Source organism: Dromiciops gliroides, chromosome 2 (assembly GCF_019393635.1).
Source record: "Dromiciops gliroides isolate mDroGli1 chromosome 2, mDroGli1.pri, whole genome shotgun sequence".
Taxonomy (NCBI): Eukaryota; Metazoa; Chordata; class Mammalia; order Microbiotheria; family Microbiotheriidae; genus Dromiciops; species Dromiciops gliroides.
The window spans coordinates 698149880-698164992 of NC_057862.1; the positions used below are offsets into that span (position 1 = coordinate 698149880).

Below are 15113 nucleotides of genomic sequence, written 5' to 3' on the forward strand. Positions count from 1 at the left end.
TGGGACACGACAAATTAACCTTCTTCACTCAGTGGAAGGCACCCTGTGTGAAAACTCAGTCATATCAGTGCTAGATTTAATGACGCCACTTTATTCACAATGGAGACTTGAAACTCTGAGGAACTTGGCCATCCCTCTCCGCCTCCCTCACCCCAATTACAAAGTAATTTACAGTGGTTTCTGGCCCACCCCCAAGTCCCAGGAAGCCTACACATGGGTGCCCCACAGCTTAAGTGAGGTATCAAGGATTGGCTTTTATCTCCCTAGAGGAAAACACAAGACCAGGTTTATTTCATACAATGTTATTCACACTTTTTCATTTTCTAGTTTATACAGAATATACAAATAAGTGAATAAAACATTATTCCATATGAACCAAAAAGAGCCAGGACGTATCAGACTAAACACACTGGTCCATGAACAATGCACATCAAAAGGAGACACTCGTGTGCGAGAGCTGAATGGTTCTGCCCAAACTAAATTCCCCTTCAGGCTTTGCCCTAACTCCATCCCAGATGAACACAAAGGGATAGGAAGGTGGGGGGGGGGGGGCGTGTAGGCTATGTATGGGGGGTGGGGGGTGGGCAGGAGACCGGACGAAGTAACCTTGTTACTCAATAACAAGTTGCTAACAGATTCTGCTGAATGGGCCTCTGAGTGGCGGGGAGATGAAATGTCAACATCTGGACTTGAGGGGTCTCAGACTGACGGCTTCTCTGGGAACACACACTTGCTCCCGCAATAGGACTCCAGTTCCTAATACTGTTTCTAAGGAAAATCAGCCCTTGCAGAAGTGAAGGGGCCTATGCACAGCATCCCACAGAGGGGTTCATGATCGGGTCAAACTAGGAACTCCACGTGCCAGTCAAAGACTGGGATCAGGGGCTAAAGCCCCATCAAGAGACCAGTGAGTGGGACTCCCTAGGATTGGCAAAGGAGCAATGGATGGCATGGGTAGAGATGCCTGATGAGCTCTGCATGGTCAAAAACCACGGCCACAGTGATGTAATTATGCTTACCCAACACTCCCTAATAAGCCAGTCGAGAGAAATGCCAATGAAAAATTGGCTAAATTCGATCCCTTCTTCACCAAGGAATGTTCTTTTGCTAGTACAATGCTTAAACTTTAAACAGGAAAAACATCTTCCTGGCATCCCCAAATTCCTGCTGTCAGTCCAGATTCATGATATGAATGATTAAAAAGATGCAGGATCGCCCCAGAGAGGGTTCCTTCTCCTCTGAAGAGCCTGGCAAAATGCTCTTTGACATGATCCAATGACTGAGATGGCACAAAACCCAAATCGGCCAACAGAAACGGTTTATACAAAATACCGACTTCAACAAAATACAAAGCACTTTCTTTATCTTTCAGAAACTGAATATACAAAGCAAGCGTTTTTTTTCCAAAATATTTCCATAGGCAAAGGATTAAAAACGACTTTAATTATACACATATGGTCACAATTTTGCCTTAAAAAGCTCCTTGGGAAATGTACATAAGGCCCCTCGTCAATGTACACCATCTTCATGTTACTGTGACAACGTCCAATGTCCAGAGAAAAGAAGGGTATGTTACAGATCTGCTCATACTTGGGAGGCTGGTCAAAAATACAGGACTCTTCTGCGCAAAGGAAAACAAGCCCCACCACATCAGGAGGGTGGGCAAGCCTTGGCTGCGCCGTGAGGCGCCTTCTCAGCCCAGAACTTTCTGTGCACAATACCCTGACCTCCGTTTAATCCAATCCAGTCCTCAAAACGTCTGTAGTAACAGAATCAACAGCTATGTTATAGAACAAAATGACATTTCTCACAATAGATAAAAAGAAACCCGGTTCAGACTTCTGAAACCATATAAAGATAAAATTTTTTAAAAATCACTCTTGATTTGGAGAAATAAATTTACATTATACAACACTCTATGTCAGGGCGAAAGGGCAGGGGAGCTGAATATACACTAAAATGCAATCCCCCGCCCCCCCCTCCCCCCGGGTAAAACAAATCACATTTACAGCATGAAGGTTTACAAATGTACATTTGTACAGCCGAGAAAAGCTTCACTACCAAGTGAGCAAAGTCTGTAATAAACGTTGAACCAAGATCTGCCGTCAAACTGTAAACTTACACCTAAGAACTACACGCATACGATGCATATATTTATAGGAAGCAAAAAAAGCTCTGAATATGTCATCATGCTTCAATGTCACCTCCACCCAGGCCCTGCGGGTCACCCTGACTGACGGAGCTCCTCCCTCCCCTGCCCGCCTGCCCCAGGAGGGAATCCTGGGCTTCTCAGCCAGGGCACGGGGGGATGGATGAACAGCCATGATTCTACTCTGCTACCTCTTACCACCATTACATAGATAAGCAGACACGGCGCAGCTTCTAGACATTGCTAGAGAAATAAAGGGCAGTGTCCGTAAATTAAACTAGCTTCACAGCAAAAAAGGGAAGCCTTTCTCTTCTCAGATCACTTATGCTCTTCTCCTCATTTAGTTACCTGGGCAACAGGTTGTGAATTACCAAAAGACAACTTAACTTCCTTGGTTAAACAGTAATCATATTTATGCAGGTAATCGTCAATCTGCTATAAAAGACTTCACAGAAAGGGGGAAAAATAAGGCCTATGATTCTATATACATTTCTAGAAATCGTTGTGCTATGGGGTAGCAGACCTATCAGATTGCCAGCCAGTTGATTAAAAGAATACTGTACTTTTTCCTTTTTAAAAACTATTTTTTGTGACTTTACAAGGTAAAAATTTACAAAATATGTGACAGCTATTTTTGATACAATTACATCATATACAAGCATTCTGTGCTTTGCCAGCAATCCAATCTGATAGGTCTTTACTCGGGGTTGGAGATAGTCTATCAGTCACCCCCCAAAATATACACAAGAACCTTAAAAAATGTACAAATGGATGAATCGAGTCAATAAATAGGGCTGTTTAACAAAAACCCGCCACCTTCAGAGTCGAGCTGTGTTTTGATAATTCACCAGAGGAGCGCGCTCACAGCACCCCATTCGGGGGGCCTCCGACAGACCCCAGCTCTGGGCTGTTTTTCAGGTAGTACTTTTCCAGCTTGACCAGGATGTGCTTCCCATAGGTATACTTGCGCAGGGTGGTGACGTGGGGCCGGATCTGCGGTGGAGAAAGAACATCCGTCACCACCCTGGAGCCTTGTCCAGAAGGCCGGGCCACCCAAAATGGCAGGCCTGGAGCAAAGGTGATGAGAGCTGGAAGAGCCTCGGCGTGAACTCAGCTGAGCTGTCTCTGCCCGTCTGCACAACTTCAAAAGCAGGTGCTTAATGAATGACCCTGGGGACTGCCCCAGGGCCCAAGCACATGGCAGAGTGAGGAAAACCTTGGGTGTCAAATCCAGCACCCCTGGGAGGGTCCCAACCATGTATATTGGAGCCTAGATCCAGAGCCCCAACACCCTCTTTCTACAGATGAGGAAACTGAGGCACCGGGACATGAGGTCACACACCTCGTCAGTGCCTGGGACAGGATTTAAACCCAGATCTTCTGTCTACTCTACCATAAATGCCTCTCACAGTAAAGTCAAGGGATTGTACTCCCCCCCACCCCCAGCCCCATTTCCAAGGCCCCTAACAACACTAAATCCTCGATCCTCTCAAGTGTCTTGTTTGGCCTCTCTCCTTTCTGGCCATGAGGCCTGGGGCTCGGGGGTCCTGCCCCTTCCTCCCTTGCCTCTGCCTGACGACTCTCCCTCTTTGCCAGCTCTCCCAGGGAGCTCCCTCTGACGGCAGCAGCGGCATTCAGAGGTCTGAGTGAGAAGAGACGTAAACTCTAGTGCAAACCCAGCCCCTCTCCCTGCCAGCCGCCATCCTCCTCCTCCTCCTCTCTGGTGGCTGCTCACAAGGCAAAGGTCTGCTCTTCATCCCTGCTCTCCTTCCTGCCTGGCTGCATCGTCCTCCTCACCACGGGCAGTCCCCATTAGGCCCGAGTCCCAGGCAGCATCAGGGAAGGGAGGGCCCGAGACCTGGGGCCTACCTTGTGCATGAGGACCTTGCGCTGAGCGGGCTCCGCCATGTCGATCATCTTCTGGACGACGTAGTTGGCGTACTGGTCCTTCATCATGGTGTATAAGGCACTATGAGGACCGTCATTCTGACAGCACACCTCGTCGATCAGCAGGGCTCGCTCGGCACGGGACGCGTGTGACACACACTTCTCCACCACATTGCTGGCCAAGAGAAGACAAGAGGCAGGGCCTCATCAGCTCACCTCCTACTTCCTTTCCTAGGGGACAAGGGGGAGGGCCCTGACAGCCAAGCCTTCCTTTAACTGACACCCAGCCCCAGCCCCAGCCATGTTTGGGCCAATTGCGAGAGGCCCATCTTGGGCCACCAGGAGCAAGTTCTGCCTTCTGAGCTCCCCATCCCTGGATGTCTTTAATCAAAAGTGAAGCCCCTCTGATTCTTCTTTTTTGTTGTTGTTGAGGCAATGGGGGTTAAGTGACTTGCCCAGGGTTACACAGCCAGAAAGTGTCAAGTGTCTGAGGTCGGATTTGAACTCATGTCCTCCTAGCTCCAGGGCTGGCGCTCTACCGAATGCACCACCTACATGCCCATCCCCCCCCCCCCGCCCCCTGTTCTTAAATCAAGGTTTTCTCCCTCAAAATTGAGTCTGAAAATTACAGCAGAAGCCACTGACAAACACAGCAAATTGCACAACACAGTGTGCTCATTCAGGAGAGAACACGCCTGAGCTGCTTTGAAGGTCGTGCACTCAGAGGGAACCACATGTCCCATTTCTCTACCCACTGGGGTTAAACTGCTTTCTGAGATGACGATACTATTGCAGTCTGTTTTGTAAACAGTCAGGAATCTCTCTGCTGCACCGAGCCCTGATACACCAACTCCCCACAGAAAGCCTGGGACTGCAGAACCATTTGTCTGATCAGTGGCAGGGCTGTCTCACTCTAACTCCCTGCTTTTGGGGCTTCTGGCGGGTGTTTCAGGGGAAATACCTTGGGCAGACTTCTGCCCCCTCTCTGGTCAATGAATGGGAACACTATTCCCTTCATTGCAAAAGAAGACCCCAGGTTTCCTTCCACTCAGCAGCTTGGACTATCAGGCTGGGAGGAAGAGCTGGCAAGTCAGGCAGCCTTAGTTCAGGTCTGCCTCTGGCCCCTGGGCAAAGCCCCGCTCAGGACCCCGCCTCTGATAAGAGAGAGCTTTGGTGGATATGGGCTACAGCTTCAATACTTTCCATATTAGAAATTAAAATGGGGGGGGGGGGGGCCCGCTAGGTGGTGCAGTGGATAAAGCACCGGCCCTGGATTCAGGAGGAACTAAGTTCAAATTCAGCCTGATACTTGACACTTACTAGCTGTGTGACCCTGGGCAAGTCACTTAACCCTCACTGCCCCCACACACACAAAAAAAGAAATGACAATGTCTTGAAGATAGTTCTGACCTCACAGATTGCGCTTTGAGAAGGGGGCTTAGTCAATTACAGGAAAGATGCCCATCTCTATCTATGGAGATTCCACACCGCATCAATGAAATTAAAAGTCTACCCCCAACCAGCCTACACCCCCCCCACCCCATGCTAACAAACTGACCACTCAGGACACACCAAACACACCAACGTGAGTGAGGAGTCTGGGCACCTGGGGATGCTGCAATAATACCTGGCAAATTTGTGCTGGCTGAGGGTTAGGACCTTGCCTCGGATTTCGGAAACGATTTTGCTTTTGTCATCAGGACGGCCATGTTCCAGAACATGCTGAATGACATAGTTTCCATACTGATCCTAGAAACAAAAGTCACTGATGACATGGAGTTAGGTGCTAGTGCCCTAGACCCAAAGTCCAACACCATCTGTCCCTGGGTATGACCTACCCACCCACTTCTCCACTAACCCCTTCCCTTCAAAGATGCCCAGGCTGCCCTGGGAATGGAAGACACCCTTGGCCGAGCCTGTCATGCCCTGCCTCTCTCAGATGTGGGCTACAGACTTCCTAAGAGCTGCCCCACCACAGTGACGCCTCATCTATCTGCCCCTCGTGTCTCCTTAGTCTTGTAAGGGCTTGTGTCCCACCAGCTTCAAAAAGTCAACACTCATTCATTGTCCTCTGTGTGCCAGGACACAAGGAGAGATACTCAGCAGGCCCTGCCACCTTCGAGAAACCTCACACTGTATGGGGGGTGCACACATAGAAATCTAGTCATTTTAGGGGAGAGAGGCTTAAAAACAAAAAGTCACCCTCCCCCCAGTCCCAGGAGACACTGTAACGGAAATGTCAACTTTTTTGGGGGGGGGGGAGGGGCAGCGGCACTCAGGTTGGGTGGACATGCCCTGTAAGGGAGGAGGGCAGAGGCAGCCAAGCCAAGGAGAGAGAAGCACCAGGAAGCCCTGCTCTCTCATCCCTGTGGCCCCACCTGTCCATTGCCCTGCTAGCCTCATGCCAGAAGGGCAGCGTCATGACTGGCTCCCTGAGCATGCAAGGACAGTCCTCCCCTGCGCCAGCCCGCCACCCCCAGCTCTGGCCCCTCGGCTGCCTTTTCCCTGTGGCACCCACGTGGCAGCACCTACTTGGACCAGCTGCTCCGTGTGCTGGTGCAGCTCCTCCAAGATGGGCAGAGTCTGTTCAGCTGTGCAGTGCTCCAGGATGCGCTGGATGACTCGGCAGCCGTATGGGTGGGTGGAGAGCACAAACACCTGAAGTGCAGAGGAGCAGAAGCGAGTTAGGTCGGCCTGAGGGCCGCGGCCCCCTTGGGCCTCCCGGGGAGCTGTTGGGAGCAGGGCCGCCCACAAGCCTGGGGGCTGCAAAGCCCTTTATGAGGATGGAGGCAGGCAGAAGAAAAGGGACTAGCCCAGGGTCCCCCAGCCAGAAGTGTCTGAGGCTGTCCAGACCCCGTGCTCTGATGCCCTTCATGGGGCAGAGCTGAGCTCTAAAAGAAGACAAGGAGCACGTCCAGGGACAAAACAGAGCTGAGTGAAGAGCACGGGGGAAGAGGGGACCCTGCATCTCTGCCCAGGCAGCCGTTACCTGTCCTTTAAAAGCATCGATGATGAACTGCAGAGCCTGAGGCTGCACACACTCAATGCACTTCTGAACCACGTGGTTCCCATTCTGATCCTTCACGCACTTGAGGACGTGGCCGTCCAGCTCCTTGACCATGTCGTTCTGTAAAACAGTCACTGGTTCACTCGATCGCAGCAGAAGGGAGCCAGAGGGGAGACCCTGGCACTCCCTGTCTGCTCCAAGGAGCTGCGAGAGCCTGGGTCCTTTGGGGCTCACGGCACTCCTGAGGGGCAGCCCTAACCGGTTTAAAAAGGAATTGGGATAATGAAATAGAGAGGTGCGATGAGACATATTTGAAAGCTAGCTCAATCAGCAGCCCCCAGGCATCCTCACATAGGGCTTAGTGGGCCCCACTGGTCTAGAGAAAGTTCTGAATGAGGACAGCGTGGCACTGGATTTGGTTAGGGCCTGGGACACAGGTGGTATCCAATAAATAAATTTTGGTTGACTGAAAGAAAACCCCATGGGGGTGAGCTGACTCAGCTTCAAGAATTTTAATGCCAAATAATTTACTGCTCTTGTGACATTTGAAACAAACGATATGTTGGCACCGACAATTTGTAAAAACTGTCTTATATTAAACTACTTGGGAAGAAATGTTTTTTAAAGGATATTAAAAGATAAGCTTGAAACAATTTTAAGAAAAGAAAAAGTGAAAAGATATGGTCATAACTTACAATTACCTGCTGGTCAGGGGCAATCGACTCTAGCGCTTTCTGAATGACGCGGCAGCCGTACATCTGTAAAGCCAATGGTAGAACGTGGCCTCGGATTCGGGTAGCCAGGGCAAGTTTCTGATCCAGGTTCCCGAACTATAAGAAAAGAAAAGATCTGTGGTGGTGAAATAGAACGTGGCATTTGATCTTAGTGAGCCCATGAAAGAAGGAAGGAGGGGGAAAGGGCAACATTAGCCCCAAGTGGGGAAACGGAGGGAGGCTCCAAGTGAAGGGCCTGCCATGCACCTATTTTTCCAATCTCCAAACCTACTGGTTCTGAACACTGCCCTCAGGCAGCTGAACCTCTACTGGGCCAGCACACAGAAGCAAGCGGCCTGCAGCGCTGGCTGCCCAAACCCCAGCAGTCCATAAGAATCAGATTTGAACTTGGGATCCTTTCAAGCACTAAGGGACGGACTAAAGAGTCAAAAGGGGAAATCTGCTATGGATCTGATGCTCATTCACAAGGAGGAACACAGAGTCTCCTGCACAGAGTTTGTGAAGAAGAAAGCCAGGCAGAGTCAGCCACGCCTCCCCTCTTGCCCATTTTCAGAGGAAGGATGGGCAGGACCAGAGTTCAAATTCTACCAGCCAAGTTACCTTGGGAAGAAGGATAAATAAGGCTGATGGGCCTGTACAAGATTTTAAAAATGAAATGTCCAGAAAGTGGAATAAGGGTCAGGGAACTGAAGATAGCTATGGCTCAGTCCTGTAAAAAGTGTCTGCAAAGGGGATATTTTATTTTAAAGGCATCCTGGGAGCAAAAGAAGTCTCAAAGCAGGGATCAGACCTTTACTTGGGGAAGGGGCTGATGGAACAATGATAGGAGGGAAGACATGTTTTATTCTAATCTGGAATTCTCACCTGTTCTGGCTGACAGAACACAAGTGGCCAGTAGGGAGGTGACACCCAAGGTAAGGAAGGAGATCCTCTCCTTTGCAGGTCTATCATTCCTATTGTACCTCCTAGCTGGGGATGCTCCCCAAGATCGGCCCTCAGCCCTGTCTCTCTGCCTCGGTGGCCTGGTTCGTTCATGTCGGGTTTAACAGCCATCTTAGTGCAGCTGACTCACAGATCAGCTTTCATTCCCTACCTACCTTTGGGACCTCTCCCCCTGGAGGTGCTGGAGACATCTCAAACCCACCATGTTTATTAATCACACTCTCCTTCTAATCTCCCAGGTCTGTGGTCTCCATGTAATCCTGGGCTATGCCCTCCATCACCCTCAGCTATGTGGCAGGATGCCAAGCCTTGCCATTTCTCCCATCTGCCCCTTCCCCTAATCTCAGTCAGGGTCCTTGTCACCAAGCGAGTCCAGCTCCAACAGTTGCCTCCTCGCTCTCCCTGCCTTGACTTTCCCTGCTCTAGTCCATCTGACACACTTCTGACAAAGCGACATCCCTTCAACACAGAACCGACCATGTCACTCCCCACTGCTACCAATTCCATGAGGATTAAAAAAGGGATTTCTCTGTTTCCCTTCAACTGCTGGCACCTCCCTCCCCCATGAGGACAAACGTAGGGGAGGTCCTGGCCCACAAGGTCACTCCATTCTTCATGCCCCTATTGCCTCACACAGGCTATTCCCCTGAGCCTGGGATGCCAGAGGATTTTCTATTTGCCCCACGAACTATGAGGGAGTCACTGGAGCTTAGGGACAAGGGCGACAAGGGCAAACCCTTCTGACGACTAAGTGAGGACAGACACTGAGGCAAGCCATGCCTCTGTGGATCTGGGGAGGACAAGAGTGCAGGCTCAAGTGATGAGAGGCCTAGACCAGGAGAGAAGGGGAGAAGAACATGGAGCTACAAGACAGACAAACCAGAAGGACTTAACCGCTCCTTGGATACGGAGGGGAGGAGCAAGAAGGGAGGTCTCTGGGAGAACACAAATGACTTCAATGTTAGACACATGGGTTAAACTACCTACATCTAGTTTAAGACGTCCAATATGAAGTATGAAGTGATTAAGACGGATGGTTGAGAGAAATTAAGGCTGGACAACTCAATCTGAGAATCACCAGTGCAGAGATGACAAATGAACCCTCAGGATCTGATATCCAAGTGAAAAAGTACAGAGGGAGAAGGGGGCCCAGGACACCCCCTGGTGGGGTAACAAAAATGCAGATCCAGTAAAGGAGTCAGAGGCAGAATGAGAATTAGGACACAAAGAGTCTGAAAAGCTCAGAGGCAGGCGAGGGGGGTCCTCCCCCAGGAGACTGAGAACAGGCCCTGAGTGTTCTCCCAGGGGTCAGAAGGCTGTGCCTGCAGGCACTGACCTGGGCAGCGGGCCCTGCATGCTGCTGTCGGGCTCGCTGAACCTAGTCCCGGGAACAGAGCATACGTCTCTTTGAGATCCAGCCTGGCTGGGGCTTCGAGGTACTGCTTCAAAAGCACCCAAACTCACAAGGAGCTTGGACAAAGGTGTAGAAAGACTTTGATTTATATCCATCAATGAAATCAGAGATGCTGGAGGTAGGTATTTTCATTACTGACAGGTAAGCTTAACATGAATTTATTTACAAGCGGAAATGGCCTCAAAGTGGCAGCTTAATTTAAGCAGGAAGCCAGTCATCTTTCTACGTCCCCTACTCCCAAGGTCCTCAGGAATGAAGACCCATCTGGGACACGGACTCAACTCCCTGGGGTGTTTGGTGGGGCTTGTGGCTGTTCTTGGACCTCAATACTGCTTGACTCCACCACTGAATCAGAGAGAGACTTTGCCTGTACCCCATCTCCTGTCCCCGTCCCCATCATTTTAACCTCTACTTTATACAAGTTCAAAACCACAGACCGAAAACATCTGCTCCCGGTCCCGTCAGCAATTGTCAAAATGCCATCACTAAGACACAGACAAAAATGGGCAGAAGAGTTAGGCCCCTCCTCCCTGATCAGCCTCCCGAGCAGGATGGCACCGTGGCTGTCATTTCTTTTGGTAAACGTAGAGCCACCATCGAGTTTGTTGGGGAAGGTCCCATATTTTCACAGTCTAATAACTAATGGTTTATACAAGAGTTTCTTCTGTTCTCTCCATTGTCAAGCTTCCTTCAGCAGCCATGTCACCCTGACTGTAGTTAGTGAACGGGGTGAGACAAGCTATGGGTTTGCAACCTGTGACACTGACCACCAACATCCTCCTGTTGTGGTAAGGCACATGCACCCAGAGGTGGTCAACAGGGACCTCCACCCAGCTCTCTGTTCCTGGCTGCATGGGCAGGGTTGGTCCAGCCCAAGAAATTCCCTGAGCTGGATGCCCAGCCCTGGCCAATGTGGGTAAAGAACAAGGCTGAAAAAGCCCAAGAACTCAAGGCCCATAAAAAAAGGGGCACGGGGAGGGAGCCTGGGATGGCTCCATAAACATTCTTAGACAAAGACCACCAAACGTGGAGGCAGAGCAGGAAGAGGGATGGGGAAAAGAGACAAAATGAGAAAGAAGACATATGCGCAGAAAGAAGGGCAGAGTCCAAGGCAGACATACTTTGGAATGCCAAAGTGAATCTATCAGAGACCAAACAACCGCAAGAATGTGGGATTCTTAGACACTAAGATACAAAGTCAAAACCCCCAGAATTGGTGGGCAGAATCCCCATTGCTACAACTGGGCACATACTTACCTCAAAAAACTTCTGAATGACATAGTTGCCAAAAACATCCGTCATCAGCTGATAGGCCGCTTGCAGAATCTCATTAAACACCATCTGGCGCTCAGTGGGCGTGGCTCGCTCTAGCTTCTGCTGTATGAATCTACATGGAACAGAGATTCAAATACCACCTGTAGATAACGGAAACCTAGCCAAGACAAGCGCCCATTGTTGTGAAAGGGACCACCTCGAATACAATCTAGTCACTTTGCAGGAGGAAAAAAGGACACGGAGCTCAGAGGAGGCAGCGCTAACACGCCTGCTCTTCCTATCACTCCACAGATTCAAAGACAGACAGAACTTCGGAGCTAGAGAAGAATTAGTCAATATGACTTCTCCTGTAACCCCTTTGACAAGCAAATATCTGTCCTGCCTCTGAGTGAAAACCTCCAGGGAGACCAAACCCATCACCTCTCTACCTCCCTCCCCTAAGTCAGTGCTAACTGTCAGAGCCTTTCAGGACAAGGCAAACCCCATCCACTGCCTGAGACCTCTTCAAACCCTGAAAGAACAAAGTCCTCTTTCCTCCAGGCTCCCATTTTTCCAGTTTCTTCAGCAAGTCTTCACATGGGACAAACTCAAGGCCATTCCCTACTGGACTCGCCTTTTCCCTAAATGCTCCAGAGATGGTCCGACCACAGGAGAAGATAAGAGAGTTCGAAGAAAGTTCCAAAGGTTCATCTAATCGAGGCCTTTTGCCCAAATCCAGTCCCATTTCCACTGCCCCCTAACCACGTTCTTTATCCTATAAACTATATACACCCTTCGTCATGCAGTCTGAGATGCCAACAGATTAATTCACATACATTTTGAGGATCATTTCTTAAGATCCTCAGGTTTCAAAGTGCTACTTAATCATACCTGCCTTTGTTTTGGATTTGTGACACGGATTTTTCTGAAACTGCTCTGTCTGCCAGACATTCCAAATTCACCTAATTATACTATCAAGGCCCTAAGAATAATACAAAGTGTATCACTTTGGGTTTGTTCAGGATTTTGGGGGGCTAAAATCTTGATAAACTCTATCCACAACATTTCCCTGAACTACAACTAAAAAATATCAATGGAGTCAGCCCAGCCAGTCATCCAAGAATTCTATTAGGAATAAAAGTCAAATTAGTTCCTCATTCCATTCTTTTCTTTTTCTTTTTTTTTTTTTTTGGGGGGGGGGAAGAGAGACTGAACACGACCTGTCTTTCTCCAGGTCTGTGGTAATCCCTCCATCCCCCCATTCTTTTGCTTTGGTGGTCCAAAGCCTGAGATTTCATGGGGATAGACCCTGACATCTGAGGGCCCTACAGCCTCCAGAATGTTGCCACAGTACAGGCAGGAAGCCAGGTCAAGTTTCCTTGACTCTACAGATGATGCTCTGCTTTCCACTAGACCTCCACCTGCCTCAGAAGACAGTTTTATTATTGTTTTACACCCAGATTTTATCTAGACAATTAGAATACACAGAGCTTTAGGGTATGTTGACTGGTGAAATAGAGAAATAAAGGTAAATATAGTCCCTGCTCCCAAGGAGCTCACATTCTAATGAGGGGGACAACATGCAAAAACCCTCTATCAAAAACATACAGTGTAAATGGGAGGCCATTCACAGGGGTGGGGGTCAAGTGAAGCTGGGAAAGGCCCGCAGAAGGGGAGACACAAGCCGAGTCTCGAAGGGAGCTGGGGAAGCCAGGAAGCGTGAGCAGGGGTTACACTTTCAGATATGAAGGTCACTAGCAGAAAGGCACAGACAGAGACAGGAGATGGTTTGTTTGGACGGGAGTCAAGGGGCTGGTCACATTATGGTTTGCCCAGTGCAAACTTCCTCCAGAGGGAGGAAGAGGCACAATGGAATTTCAACATAGGTCTTCAGACCTCACCGTACCATCTATGCTGCAAGTTCATAAATATCAGAAGAGAGAAGGGAGCAATGGAAACAGAATTCAGACTTTTTAGTTCTTTTCTGGCCCAGATGACTTCTCGGGTTTTCGGTTTGGGGAAGGGGGAAGTCATCTGAAAGGCTCAGGTACGTAACTGGCTCAGGGTTGTCTGGGAGACTGAAAGGCTGCAAGCGGGCTTGGCCAGGGTCACAGGGGATGTCCAGTGCTAGAGCCTTCTGAGCTCGTAGCACTCCCATCAGCCACAGTCAGACCCAGTGATGTTCTATGGTCTGGGTCCTCTTGGAGAATGCAGGACTTGAACCCAGGCCTACCCAACTCCAAGATCAGTCCTTTCTTCACTGTGGCCCGTGCTATTCCTCAGCCTGGCCAATCTGGGTAATAACTGATCAATATGCAGAAAGGGCACCAGTCGGTCTTACACATGAACTTGCTTGATCCATGAGTCACTCTGACCTGTAATGGTGGCATGCCCTGGAGCTGGACACCAAAGCTCACCATGTTTCAAGGCCAGTCTCTCATGGTAACATGCAGAACAGTCCTACTGGTCTTCATTGGGAGGGGGCATTTCTCTTCCCTCACCCCCACCCCTGAGGAAATTGCAGATCCCCACCCCCCCAAAAAAAACCTCAAACCAAACCAAAATATCACAACTCTGTTTTGGCCCAGGCTCCCATTTTTAAAAGTCCCGCTTTAATTATTCTGAGAGCACTTCAAATATGTCACCCCCACCCCTAACTTCTCCATCTTAGTGCCTGCAGGCCACCCAATTACATATGTCCAAATAAATGGCTACTTTCCAGGGCAGGAATGAGAAAACACTAATGCCACTGGACAGCACTGAGCAAACCAAAACCATTTCAACTACTGCAAATAATTATTGCCATCTGGTTTGCACTTTATCTTCAACTTCAGGGTAAATCCTGATCTCCTCAACCCACTAAAACAAATAAACCAAAGGTAAATGCCAGCAAGATCATTAAGCTACTCAAAGCAACTGTAAGGAGACAACGTCTCAAGGCAGCTTTGGGCCTGGGCTTCTTCTCAAAATTTCACACAAAAGATAGTTTTGGAGAAAAGGGCAGACCCCCGTCGATCATGTCATCAGCTAACTTCTGTCCTCTGAGAATTCGGCCAAGAGGGTAATTTTGGAACCTTCTAAGTAAGATGTCCCAATGGAGCAGAATCTGGGACTGACCACCCCCACCAGGCCACCGTGGAGCCTTCTAAACGAACAAACATACAAACACGAGGATGAACTGAGACACTCACCTGGAGCCATGCTGGTCTTGGGAAAACTCGACTATGTGGCCCATGAGGTCTCTGAGCTGAAGGTTCGGGAAGCGATTGTTCCGGAAATCTTCTAATAAGCGGCTGCGGCCTGAGGGCATGATGTCACCACGGCTGTAGCGCAGGCGGGAGGGAGGGAACAGCTGGCTGCTGGAGCTGAAGAGGCTGCACGTGCTGGCCGCGCTGCGGTGCTTGGCTTCTGCTCCAGGAGCTGCCGAGATATAACGCCCACTTCCATTGGCCAGGCCTCCTACGGCAAAGGGGCTCTCGTCAACTCGGGGTGTCAAGGCATTCCTCAAACACATCTTTACTGCGAGCACAGATGCAGTGAGCAAACAAAGACTGTCCCCTTGTGATCACTCCCCAGACTCCTTAATGTGTGTAGGTGCAAAGACTCAAAAGGAAGAGGAAAAGAGGGAAACGACTGTACAGAAAACCTGCAGACTCTTCCTACCCAAACATCAGCAGCCAGAGGGTAGGGTGCCTAGAGCAAGCTTGGGGGAAGGGAACAGAAGGC

General features: G+C 49.6%; 1 protein-coding gene across 7 annotated transcripts in view; it reads right to left on the reverse strand.

Moving 5' to 3' along the window:
- Positions 1–1346: 1346 nt before the first annotated feature.
- The window catches only part of PUM2 (pumilio RNA binding family member 2), a 97410-nt gene continuing 83643 nt past the window's right edge, over positions 1347–15113 (reverse strand). For 4 of the 7 annotated variants that reach the window (XM_043981724.1, XM_043981719.1, XM_043981723.1 and 1 more), the window contains 8 exons: positions 14579–14846; positions 11391–11520; positions 7739–7873; positions 7026–7163; positions 6569–6694; positions 5664–5785; positions 4019–4211; positions 1347–3142 (listed from right to left, as the gene is read on the reverse strand). In XM_043981724.1, the coding sequence (XP_043837659.1) occupies positions 3011–3142; positions 4019–4211; positions 5664–5785; positions 6569–6694; positions 7026–7163; positions 7739–7873; positions 11391–11520; positions 14579–14846 (1244 nt within the window). In that variant the 3' untranslated portion in view covers positions 1347–3010. The remainder of the gene's footprint in view (positions 3143–4018; positions 4212–5663; positions 5786–6568; positions 6695–7025; positions 7164–7738; positions 7874–11390; positions 11521–14578; positions 14847–15113) is intronic. The other 3 variants (XM_043981725.1, XM_043981720.1, XM_043981722.1) reach the window with 2 other exon arrangements.